Consider the following 15,694-nt stretch of genomic DNA (forward strand, 5'->3'; position numbering starts at 1 on the left):
CTGGCGGTGGGGCGGAGAGACCTTCTCCCCGCGCCAGCCTTCGGAAGGCTGTCCTGAAGACTTGTGGTGGGAGCAGTGGCGTAGCGTGGGGGTGCAGGGGGGCCTGCTGCACCTGGCGCAACATCTGGGGGGGCGCGGAAGAGACTCGAGTGCTAAAATCCACGGGTTAGGGGGCGCAAATTACTTGCCTTGCCCCGGGTTAGGGGGCGCAAATTACTTGCCTTGCCCCGGGTGCTGAGAACCCACGCTACGCCACTGTCCTCACCTCTGCTATTCACACCTAGGAAGAAGCCTCATGTTTATTCACTGAGACTTACTTCTGAGCAGTAGACACAAAGAGTTTCCTTGGGCCGAGTAATCACTGGAGACCAAATTCATTTTATAATGTATAATTTATCATAGCTATCATACTGCATTTTAAAAGAAATCTATATTGATTCAAATGTAAATTTGATAACATTCAGTTACATAAACTTTAATATAAGCAACAGCTCTTTTGCTCTTTTTGCTTTTTTCGGCTATATAGTTTATTTACAAATAGGAAACAGAAAAACCAACTGCACACTTGCTTTCCAAAAGCAAAAACTCCCACAGCATTCAAGAGGTCTGACTAGTCCATTTAATCCCAGCTAGAAACTCTCAGCTCCCTAAGAGCTTAAGAGACCTGTTGGATCAGAACAAGGGTTCATGTGAATGGTGTCAGGGGGCTTAAAATGGGGGTTGTGGTGGCAGGGACTTGCTTGTCTTTACTCCCAGCTTTCAGGCTGGATGACTTAATTGGCCTGATCTTTTTGATGTGCAGCAGCACCAGCCATGTAGCTATTGAGAGAGAGTATTGGGCTCATTGCCCCAACCAGACCAGGTGACCCAAGGAACCAATTAGGGGCTGGCTGGCTCTATGGCACATGTACCATGCACAGGGTGTGAGTGGTCCTCCTTACTGGGCATATAAGGGATCTTCACTGGCTGCCTGTTACACACTGAGCCAGTTTTAAGGTCCTGCTACTTACATATAAAACCCTAAACCACCCTGGGCCAAATCACCTGAAAAGCTAACTACCCCTCCACTGTCCAGTAAACACATTAAGATCAGCAAGCAAAACCAAGCTAGTTTTGCCACAGCTTGATGTGCATTGATTTGAGATGACGCAGCTTTGTTCCCTTGTGGTACCAGTAGTGCAGAAAGTCCTTCTGGCTTAAATATGATCATCCCCAATCAGTATTGGCATTCCGCCAACTCTTGAAGACACCCCTGTTTAGGGTGAGCACCTTGATCCAACTTTTAATTGCTCTTTTAACTGCCTTGTTAGTTGGTTTTATTTTGTTTATTTAAAAAAATAGGATTGTTTTACTGAACATTTAAATATGTGTCGTTTTAATGATTTGATTCAATTGTTTTATGGTGCATTTTATTAATGAATGGATTTTATAAGTTGTGTCAGGCTTGTAACCATTCTGGTATGTAAGGAGTATAAAGGTAAAGGTAAAGGGACCCCTGACCATTAGGTCCAGTCGTGGCCGACTCGGGGGTTGCGGCGCTCATCTTGCTTTATTGGCCGAGGGAGCCGGCGTACAGCTTCCAGGTCATGTGGCCAGCATGACTAAGCCGCTTCTGGTGAACCAGAGCAGCACAAGGAAACGCCATTTACCTTCCCACCGGAGCGGTACCTATTTATCTACTTGCACTTTGACATGCTTTCGAACTGCTAGGTTGGCAGGAGCTGGGACCGAACAACAGGAGCTCACCCCATTGTGGGGATTAGAACCACTGACCTTCTGATCAGCAAATCCTAGGCTCTGTGGTTTAAACCACAGGAGTATATACGTAAACAAATGACAGGCTTGGTTTCTCAGTCTGAGCAATGCCTGAATATCTTGTTCCTTCTGCATTTGACAGAGTCCAACTGCAAGCTTACAGCAAAATATGTCTCTGCCTGTATGTCTATGTTCATATCAGTAGCCAAAGTGTGTCACCTGTCTATGTGAGAGAGACTTATTGCCGTCAAGGAGCACCGGTGATCTTTGGTAAGGAACTCAGCCACCCATTAGTTTTCCCCTCAGTAATCCAGATGCTCAAAGTCAGAACAAAAGTGATGGCGCAGGCAGAAGGATTTGAGTATTATTGAAAACCGAGGCTCTGATTAAAAATGCAGGGATCAACCCTATGGGGAGGGAGAGCCCTTAATCCTGTTTTTCACCCGCCCTCTTCCTGTGCTGAGCCTGTAAGAAATATGATGCTGGAGAGCTCACGCTGATAAACAACATGGACTCAATAGTTCTTGCTCGCATTCAGCCGCCAGGAAGATTTTCGAAGAAAAGGACCCTGGATGAATTTATGACCAGTCCTTCAAAATACACACACCCCACAAACACCTTTAAGAATGTAAGAAGAGCCTGCTGGAATTTGACACTGGCCCATCCATTTCTCACAGCAGCCAACCAGATGCCTATTATGGGAAGCCGGCAAGCAAAACATGAGAGTGTTAGTTCTCTACAGCTTGTAATCCCCAGCAACTGATGTTCAGAAGTCTTTGACCATGGAGATAGGACACAACCATTACCACCTTATTGTCCTATGCATTTGAGTAGTCCTCTTATAAAAGCCACCCAAGTTGGTGGCCATCACTGCCTCTTGTGGGAGCAAATTCCATACTTTATGCTTTGCCTGAATTGTTGTTTTTGTTTAGTTGTTTAGTCGTGTCCGACACTTCATGACTCCATGTACCAGAGCACGCCAGGCACTCCTGTCTTCCACTGCCTCCCTCAGTTTGGTCAAACTCATGTTGGTAGCTTCAAGAACACTGTCCAACCATCTCGTCCTCTGTCGTCCCCCTTTCCTTGTGCCCTCCATCTTTCCCAGTGTCAGGGTCTTTTCCAGGGAGTCTTCTCTTCTCATGAGGTGGCCAAAGTACTGGAGCCTCAGCTTCACGATCTGTCCTTCCAGTGAGCACTCAGGGCTGATTTCCTTAAGAATGAATAGGTTTGATCTTCTTGCAGTCCGTGGGACTCTCAAGAGTCTCCTCCAGCACCAGAATTCAAAAGCATCAATTCTTCGGCGATCAGCCTTCTTTATGGTCCAGCTCTCACTTCCATACATCACTACTGGGAAAACCATAGCTTTAACTATACGGACCTTTGTCGGCAAGGTGATGTCTCTGCTTTTTAAGATGCTGTCTAGGTTTGTCATTGCTTTTCTCCCAAGAAGCAGGCGTCTTTTAATTTCGTGACTGCTGTCACCATCTGCAGTGATCATGGAGCCCAAGAAATAAGGACTTTCTTTTCTCTGTACTCCAACGTTCAGCTTCGGATGATCACGAAGTCTAGTGTCTAGGGAGAGGAAAAACTAGTCTCTGTCCAATTTCTTTGTGCCACACATTAACCATTGTCTATATCCCATGCCCAAATATTTCTCCCATTGCAAATTGTGTTGGAATTAATGGCCGCCTTTCCTTTGGATGTTTTTCAGGAGGACTACATCCCGTATCCCAGCATTGATGAAGTGAGTATCACCAGACCTGCTAGTCCATGCATGTTTCTGTGCGAATGTGCGTCTTGCACACGTACTCACTATAAAAGGCCAATCAGCTGTGATTCCTGAATTGCAGGGGTTTGGGCTAGTTCTGTGATTCTATGGGGTGGGTGTTCACAAGCATTGCCTTGGCTGACCATGCTTCATCAGGGAAATTCAGTGTGGGCCAATGCTAGTGCAATTGCTCTACAAAGAGTCAGCAATCCACACACCCCTGCAACTCACTGAGTTGGGGACTTCCCCTGCATGCAAAGACAGGCAGATTGAGTGGATGAGACCAACGTTAGGTCCAGTGACCACAAAGGTGGTTTCTGCATTTGCTGCAGAGGTACATCAGGGGCAGGTGGGGTTTGTCAACCTGGGATGGTATAATAATAATAATATTATTATTATAATTTATTATTTATATCCTGCCCATCTGGCTGGGTTTCCCCAGCCACTCTGGGCGGCTCCCAATAGAATATTAAAAACATGATAAAATTAAAAACACGATAGAATATCAAACATTAACAGCTTCCCTAAACAGGACTGCCTTCAGATGTTTTCTAAAAGCCAGGTAGTTGTTTATTTTGTTGACATCTGATGGGAGGATGTTCCACAGGGCGGGTGCCACTACTGAGAAGGCCCTCTGCCTGGTTCCCTGTAACCTCACTTCTAGCAGGGAGGGAACCACCAGAAGGCCCTCGGCGCTGGACCTCAGTGTCCAGGCTGAACGATGGAGGTGGAGATGCTCCTTCAGGTACACAGGGCCAAGGCTATTTAGGGCTTTAAAGGTCAGCACCAACACTTTGAATTGTGCTCGGAAACGTACTGGGTATCCAGCCTAAGAGAAGGAAAACTGCTCCTAAACCTCTGTTGCCTTGCAGGATATCTTGCAGGGAGAAGAAAAGGCTAAGGAGCAAACCCTACACAAACCCAGAGTGGACTTTCTAAGTTGGTTGGATGGCACCTTGCATGCCTCCTTCCAGCAACTCTGGTCGCCAAGCTGGTGCCAAACGTATTGCTCTGCTTTCCTTTGGATCACATCAGCGAGGCTGAGCTGGGCAGCAGGGGGCAGGTGTCCTTGTCATCTGGGCAGCCCAGGACCTCCATACACTCTGCCCAGGCTTGTGCCCCAGAGAGATCACTGTTGTTGCTGTTAATGCAGCAAAAGCAACATGGGAGGCAGCCGTTACAAGTTACTGGTCTCTGCAGCAACAGCAGGTGCTGTGATTCTCCAGTGGTTTGCCCTTCCCTCCATTGACTCTCGAGACAGATGAATGCCAACATGCCTCTGCAGTGGAGGCAGAACATAGCCATCATGGCTAGTAGCTGTTGAGAGCATTATCCTCCATGAATTTGTCTAATCCTCTTCTCTAATCCTCCAAAGTTGTCAGTCATCGTGGCTTGATGTGGTCAGCTCTGCCTCTGAAGCCTGCTTAATCTTTTCCCCAGATTGTAGAAAAAGGCGGCCCTTATCCTGTCATCATCCTGCCGCAGTTTGGGGGCTACTGGATCGAAGACCCCGAGAACGTCAGCACACCCACCTCATCGGAGAGCAGCATCTGTGAAGAAGACGAGGAGCAGCTGAGCCCCAGTGCTTATGGCTACAAGCTGGAGTGCAAAGGAGAAGCCAGAGCATACAGGAAACACTTCTTGGGAAAGGTCAGTGGGGAATTGTGAGCGTGGCCTTAAGACCCCTTTGGGCCGCCAGAGGTTTTTAAAGAAAGAGAGAAATCACTACTAAGTCTACTGATGAGTATTGATCATGAATGAGTTTGGTAATAATAATGGATTGAAGTTGAATCGTTAGCTGCTAATTAATTAACAATGACCACACTTTGGCTTGTGATGGCCATGAGTAGCCAGCAAAATGCATATGATGGAGGAGGAGGAGGGCATTTGAAGGAGGGTCCATGTATTCGAGTGGGGTGGGGTGGGGTAGTACCTTTTGCAGCCCAAGGACTATATCCCCTTCAGTGCCATCTTCACCTGCTGTCAGTGGTGGGTGGGGCCAGTGGGAAAAGTGGGTGGAGCAAAGAATGCAGATTTTGCACTCATTGTCCAATTGCACAGTAGGGTAGCATACGGTAGGCTAGGTACTGCACGCGCTCACAGACACATCTCTGTTCTCCATCCATGCGAGGAAAAGGCAATTTTGGAGCTCAAGGATACATTCCAGCCAGGGAAACACATTGTGGGTGTGAAGAAGGACCAGTGAGAGATGTCCAGAGGGCCAGTTAGAGAGGGCTTGGCAGGCCTGAGGTTTCCCACCCATTGTGACCTCTTTGGAAGTGCAATACAGGGAGAGGGGAAATGGAGGTATGTTCTGAGTGTTGATTTCCCCCCATCACAATTTTGCATGAGTGCTGGTCATCTATTACACTACCCTCAGAGTTGTTGATATAGCTCCTGTAGTTTATAGTGGCAAGTGGCGTGGATCAAATATTGAGACCTAGGAGTGAAGTGTAAATAATTGCTTTTTGGTTTCCCAGAGGATGGCAAGTTTGTGAGATGTTCTTAAGATAGCAATGAGTCAGCCGTGATTCCTTCTAGGCGTCAAGACCCAACACTGAGGGAACAGTCGGGGTGAGATCAAAACCCTTGCTTTCCCCTGGGCTTCTTCCTCACACTGTTAACACTTCCCTTCTATTTTTAGGATCATTTAAATTTTTACTGCACAGCTAGCAGCCTGGGAAATTTGATCCTTTCTATTAAATGTGAAGAGGCAGACGGAATTGAATACCTAAGAATTATACTCAGGTACAGTAAGCGGGAAAGGGGTCAGTGTCTCAAGCAAACCAATTTCCAAAATTTTGTTTCATGAACTTCTTGAGTCATTTCTGCTACATCTCATATGCTAATGGCAAACATACATCCCTGTTCCTTTCGTTAATTCAACATCGGGCTCTTACACACTTCTACTTGTCCCATGTCTTTAGTGGCGTTGTGGTCTAGACCACTGAGCCTCTTGGGCTTGCTGATCAGAAGGTTGGTGGTTCGAATCCCCACGATGGGGTGAGCTCCCGTTCCCCAGTCCCAGCTCCTGCCAACCTAGCAGTTCGAAAGCACACCAGTGCAATTAGATAAATAGGTACCGCTGTGGTGAGAGGGTAAACTATGTCTCTGTGTGCTTTGGCTTCCATCACAGTGTTCCATTGCGCCAGAAGTGGTTTAGTCCTACTGGCCACATGACCCGGAAAGCTGTCTTTGGACAAACGCCGGCTCCCTCGGCCTGGAAGTGAGACAAGCACCACAACCCCATAGTCGCCTTTGACTGGACTTAACCGTCCAGGGTTCCTTTACCTTTACCTTTAGTGCTGAATCGGAGAAAACATGAATTCCATGGAAAACCCAGCTGATGTTTGCTCCAATCTAAGAGTGCGTTTTTTCCAAAGAAAGCAGTGGAGCAAATGGAAGTCTGAATGATCCCATTGTTCTATATCATCCTGCATACTAATACTAATGTTAAAGGTAAAGGTAAAGGTACCCCTGCCTGTACGGGCCAGTCGTGTCCGACTCTAGGGTTGTGCGCTCATCTCACTTAAGAGGCCGGGAGCCAGCGCTGTCTGCAGACACTTCCGGGTCACATGGCCAGCGCGACAAAGCTGCTCTGGCGAGCCGGCACCAGAGCAGCACACAGAAACACCGTTTACCTTCCCGTTATAAAGCGGTACCTATTTATCTACTTGCACTTAGGGGTGCTTTCGAACTGCTAGGTGGGCAGGAGCTGGGACTGAAAGACGGGAGCTCATCCCGCCACGGGGATTCAAACCACCGACTATACGATCGGCAAGTCCTAGGCACTGAGGTTTTACCCACAGCGCCACCCGCGTCCCAATACTAATGTTAGGGGATAAATTAAGGGCATATCCTTCCTCCCCAAACAGCCCAGTGAGCAGTGAGCATGCTCAGTGGCTTAGGATTGCTGACGGGGAGCCAACATTTTTGGGGGGTTGGAGGGGATGTAATGTATAAGAGGCTGGCTGGAACACTGAAGAGCATCGCTCTGCACTGTGTCATTTTGCTGCAGGTCCTACTTGTTCTTCCCATACCTTCTATAGTCTTAGTTCCAGGGCAGATTTCCCTGCCGAAAATGAGCAAAGCTTTGTGTGTTGTGGAACTGCCTATTGCCCAAGTATTTGTACAATTCTGGTTCTGCAACCTCAGAATGGAAACTTGTAAGCTAAGAGTGGGCAAATCTACCCATTTCACTCTTTCGGGTTTTATTTTTTATGCTTCCAGTCTTAAATTCAGTCCTCCACATTTTCACATCCGCTTGCATTTTATGTATATAAAAAAAATCCTCATGAAAATTCATCAGTGAGAATTTCTTCAACTATACACAAAGCAATTTCCCCTAATATAATGCCTTTTAGTATGTTATCTTCACTAATATGTACATTGTTATGCGCACATTAACATTTGTGTGTGCGTTTTTGTGCACCCTATTTTGTTTGGAGAACTCCGCTGCAAAATTCGCATTTTGGTTCACACCTTGTTTCAGAAAGTTCAAAACAGATAGGTTTTCCTTTAAACTGAAAATGAATCAAATCCCCACCCCTACATCCTGGCCTGTGAATATTCTGGCTGGAGGCTGGGCTCTGTAGGGTCCCAGCTTGATCCAACGTGCCTCTTTGTACATTTTTATTCATTTTTGTGGCCATGTCTGCCCCCACCCCCACTGCCTTTTCTATACTAGAAGAGGCAACCCTAAACTCAACCCAGGAATCTCATGTCAAGGAACAGAAAGGGGCACAATTACAGATTTTTGTATTCTTGATGAAGTGCAACTGATAAGGTCCTTTCTCATTGGTGGTGCAGGCTCCTCCAGTCCTAATCGCCAACTGCTAATATTGCAAAGGGCTGCTCACTCATTTGAGTTCTCTAAAGGAGCATAACCTCTCGTTGCTGTTTGTGGACTGATGGACTGAGGAAGAAGAGGATCATTTTAGCTCCCTCAAATGTTTTAGTGTGGTGGCCGAAGCCCCCACAGACCCGAGGAATTGGCTCCTAAAGATCCTCGGTTTCCCCCAGCACCAAGATTGCGTGGTCAATCTCCTCTTGAGTCGGGAACCTTTGCTGTGTGAGAGGAAGGAAATGGTGATAACCCAGGAAGCCAGGCTAAGAACCCATGCTGCTATAGATCTCCCTCCCCCGCCACAGCCACACACTTTGAATTTTGAGTCTTTTCTTTCAAGATTACTTTGGTAATGAACGTCATTTTGCTTGATCTGCAGCCAGCCCCTAGGAAACCAGATGTAAAATAAAATAAAATAAAAATCCCTGCAAGGATATTGGAAAGTATCAATCATATTTAGCACCGTTCCTTCTCAAAACCAAGGAAAACAAGCTCCTATTTGACTTATCCTCTTATTTCCTAGGCAAACCCATGAATTTTTAAAAAGATCAGGAGACTAAACAACTGTAACGTTCAATGCCAACAGTCCCCTCCCCCTGCCCAAATGTTCAGTGAAGTTTCATTTCCAGACATCTGGTATAGTTTTGCATTGTGAATTTTGCAGATATTGTGTATGTGTGTTACTGTTTTAAGCCCAGAGGCATCTGTACACCATCGCAGCTTATTTCCGACTTACTCCCTTTCTCCCTCTCTCTTTGCTTTCCATAGGTCCAAAGCAAAAACGCTGCATGAAAGAATCCCCTTAGCTGGACTTAGCAAACTACCAAGCATCCCACAGATTGCAAAGGTGGGTTGCTTTGAAATGATATTGAGGGTGGTGGTGATTATTACTGGCACCCTGCCCATCTGACTGGCTTGCCCCAGACACTCTGGGTAGCTTCCTACAGAAAACAAAACAAAACAAAAAACAGAACAAAACAAAACATCAGATTCCCAATATAGTGCTATCTTCAGGCGTCAATAATAATAACAATATTTTATAATTTATAATTTATACCCCACCCATCTGGTTGAGTTTCCCCAGCCACTCTGGGCGGCTCCCAATCAAGTGTTAAAAACAATACAGCATTAAATATTAAAAACTTCCCCAAACAGGGTTGCCTTCAGATGTCTTTAAAAAATAGGATAGCTGCTTATTTCCTTGACATCTGATGGGAGGGCGTTCTACAGGGCGGGCGCCACTGTCTGGTTCCCTGTAACCTCACTTCTCACAATGAGGGAACCACCAGAAGGCCCTCAGCGCTGGATCTCAGTGTCCGGGCTGAAGGATGGGGGTGGAGACGCTCCTTCAGGTATACTGGGCCAAGGCCGTTTAGGGCTTTAAAGGTCAGCACCAACACTTTGAATTGTGCCTGGAAATGTACTGGGAGCCAATGTAGGTCTTTCAAGACCGGTGTTATGTGGTCTCGGCGGCCGCTCCCAGTCACCAGTCTAGGTGCCGCATTCTGGATTAATTGCAGTTTCCGGGCCACCTTCAAAAGTAGCCCCACATAGAGCGCATTGCAGTAGTCCAAGTGAGAGATAACTAGAGCATGCACCACTATGGTGAGACAATGGAGCTGATAAACAGCCGCCCTGGACACAGAATTAACCTGCGCCTCCATGGACAGCTGTGAGTCCAAAATGACTCCCAGGCTGCACACCTGGTCCTTTCAGGGGCACAGTTACCCCATTCAGGACCAGGGAGTCCCCCACACCTGCCCGCCTCCTGTCCCCCCGAAAACAGTACTTCTGTCTTGTCAGGATTCAACTGGGAAGTTGTATAATTATTTGCCTCTTTGAAATGTTTCTCGCTTTGATCCCTGATGGGAGGGCATTTCACAGGGAGGGCATATCTACCAAGAGGGCCTTCTGCCTGGTTCCCTGTAACCTCACTTCTCGGCAGAAGGGCACCATGTTGGAGACCCCTAGCCAATGCACTCTTCTTCCCCTTCAAAACAATGCAAAACCCAATGCCTCTTTCAAGTTGCCTTCAACTATCTGAAAGAAACATTTACTCATTGGTGGCCTTTGCTGACAATCACTTCTCTTCCCTATCTGGGCAGGCTTTCTGCGATGATGTGACCGGACTGAAGTTTAACCCTGTGCTCTACCCCAAGGTGAGATGAAGGACGTGCCAAGCAAGGACTCGAGAGGGCCTATTTCAGAACTGGTGTGCTCAGTGCTTGTGTGCATGTGAAAATGGGAGTTCAGAAATGTACGGTCTTCCTTATCATAGGTTTCCACGATCCTTCAGATTGGAAGAGGAGACTCCTTGTAGCTAGGGATAGGGAGCCTGCGGTCTTCTAAATGTTGCTAGACTACAACTCTCAGCCTCCTTGATGGCTGGGGCAGATGGGAGTTGGAGTCCAACAACGCATCTCAGTGGGGTTCACATTTGCTCCCCATTAATAGGCAGGGAAGTTATATGCTAAGGGAGCACTTTGGCCATTTCAAGAGAGCAAATTGTGAGAAACTAGACTGGACTAGAGTGATCCTCCAGGGCTCTGTTGCTTTTAACCATGAGTGGGGGTGGGGGTGGAGATCTTTTTGGCTCCATGGAACAGATTCTGATCAAGATTGGCTTTGAAGACCAAATCTGACAGGTGAGAGAGGCTGCCATCCTGTCAATTGTCTGCCATTACAATGGTGTCAAGTGCAAGGTGCTTTGAAGTCCCAAAGTTGAGACTTCAAAGCACCTTAGAAGGTGTTGCTAAAATGAAGTCCACACTTTCATTTTTACAGAGGTCTCTACGCACACCCTTTCCTGAACTAAGAAGAGGCTTGCATGGAATCCTGACAAACTGAGCAGGATTTAACCCCTACTCATCAACTGATGAGTGGAGTTTAAATTCTGCTGCTTTGGGAGTGCATCTTTGTTCCCTGCTGAAAACAGGTGTGTGAAGCCAGAATGACCAGAATTTACTCCCTCCACACACACTCATCTCTTTAATCCTGCTGCTTTGGCTGTGTGTCCTTCCTTCTGGGAACAGATGCACACAACCAGAATTTCACCTTGACATCAGAAATGGGTGGGTGGTTTGAGGAAGATGTTCTTGTGGGCCAAATTGAACCCCTTTGGTGTCCATGTTTGGTCAGCTGATGGGAGGTTCCCCACCCCTGCTCTTAACCTTGATAGTTAGGAGTAAAACCTCCATGTTCAGAGGCACTCTACCTCAAAGTACCAGCGGCAGAGGACATACAGCTATGCAGCCAGTCTCTTGCTGCCATTCCTTTCTTGCACACTTCAGAGACAGAGTTTTTGTCTCACCCAGTCTGCTGTCCTTTCCAGTCTTTGCTTAAAAACCTCTCATGGAAAGTGGTGGACTTCTCCTTAATTGGAATGTTAGTTGGGGGCTGGGATTTCAGCTTGTGGAACAGAATATTTCTACCCTCTGCCCCCCCCCCAATTAACCTGGTCTAGGGGTTTTGCGAACTCTCTGGAACAGATCTGGGGAGGCCATGGTCCTATTGCACAAGCTGAAATCCTTCTTCTGGTGGGACACATTGGTTGAATACCACCGTACGATTCTATCCCATGACGTTATTCTTCCGCCTACACAACACTGCACATCAACAAATTTTAATTTAGCGATGGAGTTGTTAGTGGGGTTATCAAAACAGAGTGGAAGACCGAGTAGTTTTCTTAATTCTGATACCATGTTCTTGCCTGCTCAAAAACAACATCGGATTCTTTTTTATATAACACCTCTTTATTATGTTTCAACAATTTGCAATGTGCACTTCAGAATTGTCATGGGGGGGGGCAGCAGTTGAGTTTGCATCCCCTGGGCCCTCGAATAAGCTTTGCAATTATACACAAGTAGGGTTGCATTTCATTTTCCAGCTTGTTTTCTGACCTCAATTTCAAAACAAGAGGGGGAGAATTTGAACCAAATAAACTCTCAGCAGGTTGGAGATTGTTGCTCAGAAGGGAGCCCAAGGGATCCTTCGGATGGGGGAGGGAACAAAGCTGAAATGCAAAGGCGTATTTTGACTCAGTGCAGGTGCTTCAAAAAGGCTGTTGGATATTTTCAGAAGGACACAAGAGTCAAAGCAAGCCTTTGGCATGGGGCAGGTAAAGCTGGACCGGACCCTTCACACAAATCAAAAATAGTTTCTGGCTGTTCCTATGGCTTCTGATTTCTCCCAAGGAATAATAATAATAATAATAATAATAATAATAATTGGGCAGCTCCCAATTGAGTGTTAAAAACAATACAGTATTAAATATTAAAAACTTCCCTAAATAGGGCTGCCTTCAGATGTCTTTTAAAAATAGAATATGGCTGCTTATTTCCTTGACATCTGATGGGAGGGTGTTCCACAGGGAGGGTGCCACTACCAAGAAGGCCCTCTGTCTGGTTCCCTGTAACCTCACTTCTCGCAGCTGAGGGAACCACCAGAAGGCTCTCGGTGCTGGACCTCAGTGTGCAGGTAGAAAGATGGAGGTGGAGACGCTCCTTCAGATACAGTGGTACCTCTGGTTACATACGCTTCAGGTTACAGACTCCACTAATCCAGAAATAGTACCTCAGGTTAAAAACTTTGCTTCAGGATGAGAACAGAAATCGTGCTCCGGTGGCGCAACAGCAGCAGGAGGCCCCATTAGTAAAGTGGTGCTTCAGGTTAAGAGCAGTTTCAGGTTAAGAACGGAGCTCCGGAACGAATTAAGTACGTAACCTGTATACAGAGGTACCACTCTATACTGGACCAAGGCCGTTTAGGGCTTTAAAGATCAGCACCAACACTTTGAATTGTGCTCGGAAACATACTGGGAGCCAATGCAGATCTCTCAGGACTGGTGTTATATGGTCTCGGTGGCCACTCCCAGTCACCAGTCTAGTTGCCGCGTTCTGGATTAGTTGCAGTTTCCGGGTCACCTTCAAAGGTAGCCCCACGTAGAGCGCATTGCAGTAGTCCAAGCGGGAGATAACCAGAGCATGCAGCACTCTGGCGAGACAGTCTGTGGGCAGGTAGGGTCTCAGCCTGTGTACCAGATGGAGCTGGTAGGCAGCCGCCCTGGACCCAGAAGGGCAGCCAGGATGGGAGTGTGCCTGAAAGCCACACCATATGAGGAATGGTCGACAGAGCTGGTTAGACGGGGGAAAGAGAAGGTTGGAGGGTTCAGGACAGACCAAAGAAAGTACTCGGCGCCCAGTTAAACTGCGGAACTCACTCCCACAGGAGACAATGATGTAAAGAGAATTGAACAAATTTATGGAGGGGCGGGCTGTAGATGCCTATTAGCCACGATGGCTATCCTCTGCCTCCACATCTGGAGGAGCAATGCTTCTGAATACCAGTTGCTGGAAACGATAGGAGAGAAGCGTGCTCTCGCACTCAGGTCCTGCTTGCTGGTTTCCCAAAGGGTACTGACAAAGCAGGATGTTGGACTACTAGGTGGACCATTGGTTAGATCTTACGTTCTTCACTTCTGTAGCACTGCAGGCTTCAAAGCCCTGTTTTCATAGTAGATATCGGAAATCAAGGGACGCGGGTGGCGCTGTGGGTTAAACCACAGAGCCTAGGACTTGCTGATCAGAAGGTCAGCGGTTCAAATCCCCGTGACGGGGTGAGCTCCCATTGCCCAGTCCCAGCTCCTGCCAACCTAGCAGTTCGAAAGCACGTCAAATCCGCTCCTATCTGCCATCCCGGGCCACTCTTGTGAAGCCAAACTGTTCTCACTCCTGGCCGACCAGAACGGCTCGACAACAGAGAAGGTTGCCAAATTTGTCGAGAGAGCAATGAGACTGAGAGCTGTTATCTGAGTGACATTAGTGTCGTCACCCAGATTCCACTCCTAGGATCTTACTATTATTATCGTTATGTTTTGCTATTATTATTTTTTCGTCCCCTAAAATGTATTTTATATAATTGACTTTTTAGTTTTATTCTTTGTATATCGTATTGTTGTTTTATTGCTATGGCTGATGCAAATAAAGATTCATTCATTCAAGCACGTCAAAGTGCAAGTAGATAAATAGGTACTGCTCTGGTGGGAAGGTAAACGGCGCTTCCATGCGCTGCTCTGGTTTGCCAGAAGCGGCTTAGTCATACTGGCCACATGACCTAGAAGCTGTACACCAGCTCCCTCGGCCAATAAAGCGAGATGAGCGCTGCAACCCCAGAGTCGACCACGACTGGACCTAATGGTCATGGTCAGGGGTCCCTTTACGTACCTTTACTTTATTGGAAATCAAACCCGGGACATTCTGCAGGCAAAGCATGCACCAAGCTGTGCCATTTATATCTACCTATCTTGTAGCTGCTATGAAATCGACGCTCCCTCAAGTACTTCTGATGGTTTTGTTTGGGAACTGAATGTCATATATTTATTGGTTTTCATATATACATAATTAAATAACGACGTGTCTCCTATTTCAGGCATCTCAGATGATCGTCTCCTATGATGAGCACGAGGTTAACAACACGTTCAAATTTGGGGTGATTTACCAGAAGCTTAGGCAGGTGAGTGACAATGTTGTTGTGCCAGCAGTTGTTTTATTCTGGTTCAAGGAAGATGGTGACATTTGCATTCATAAGATGCCATTTTTGAATGTTCAGAGCTGTAAGTTCCCAGCTGATAGATTTCTGGCTTTAAAATAAGGCAGAAATTACTTGTATGTACATCTGTTTTTCATAAATGTATTAATTTAAAATTAATAAAGATATATTATAAAATAAAATAAAATAAGGCGTGTAGTTGGAGGGTGGGAAGGGAATTAAATGTTTCCTATGCTTATAGGGGGGTTGTTTTTAAGTGTTTTCAGAGCTGTTTCTAATAGGGATATCTATTATTATTATTTAATACATGTTTATTGTGTGTGTTTTCATAGAATTATGGAACTGTAGAGTTGGAAGGGACCAGTATTTTCCAAACTTGGGTCTCCAGCTGTTTTTGGACTACAATTCCCATCATCCCTAGCTAGTCAGGGATCATGGGAACTGTAGTCCAAAAACAGCTGGAGATGCAAGTCTGGGAAATACTGATCTAGTGCAACCCCTTGCAATGCAAGAATATGCAGCTGTCCCATATGGGGATCAAACCTGCAACCTTGGTGTTGTCAGTGCCACACTCTAACCAACTGAGTTCTACACAGCTAAGCTGTGTAATAGTTGCATCTGTTTTAGTTTGTGCTGTGAGCTGCCTTCAGGTCCTGCACTGGAGAAGGGCAGGATACAAATGAACAAATAAGAACCCTGGAAGGTACTTCGCTATGAATATCCCCCTCCTGCAGGCTAGAGGCTGAGAAAGAGAGGCATGCTTGCCAACGGGCGTGTCT

At 46.5% G+C, this 15,694-nt stretch overlaps 1 protein-coding gene across 10 annotated transcripts in view; it reads left to right on the forward strand.

The window, feature by feature from the left end:
* Positions 1 to 15,694, forward strand: part of RAP1GAP2 (RAP1 GTPase activating protein 2) — a 193,939-nt gene that overhangs the window by 152,932 nt on the left and 25,313 nt on the right. For all 10 annotated transcript variants that reach the window (XM_082201232.1, XM_082201236.1, XM_082201233.1 and 7 more), the window contains 6 exons: positions 3,467 to 3,499; positions 4,964 to 5,173; positions 6,168 to 6,271; positions 9,138 to 9,216; positions 10,475 to 10,528; positions 14,796 to 14,879. In XM_082201232.1, coding sequence (XP_082057358.1) covers positions 3,467 to 3,499; positions 4,964 to 5,173; positions 6,168 to 6,271; positions 9,138 to 9,216; positions 10,475 to 10,528; positions 14,796 to 14,879 — 564 coding nt within the window. The remainder of the gene's footprint in view (positions 1 to 3,466; positions 3,500 to 4,963; positions 5,174 to 6,167; positions 6,272 to 9,137; positions 9,217 to 10,474; positions 10,529 to 14,795; positions 14,880 to 15,694) is intronic.

The sequence above is a fragment of the Podarcis vaucheri genome, assembly GCF_965113315.1.
Source record: "Podarcis vaucheri genome assembly, chromosome: 15".
NCBI classification, from domain to species: domain Eukaryota; kingdom Metazoa; phylum Chordata; class Lepidosauria; order Squamata; family Lacertidae; genus Podarcis; species Podarcis vaucheri.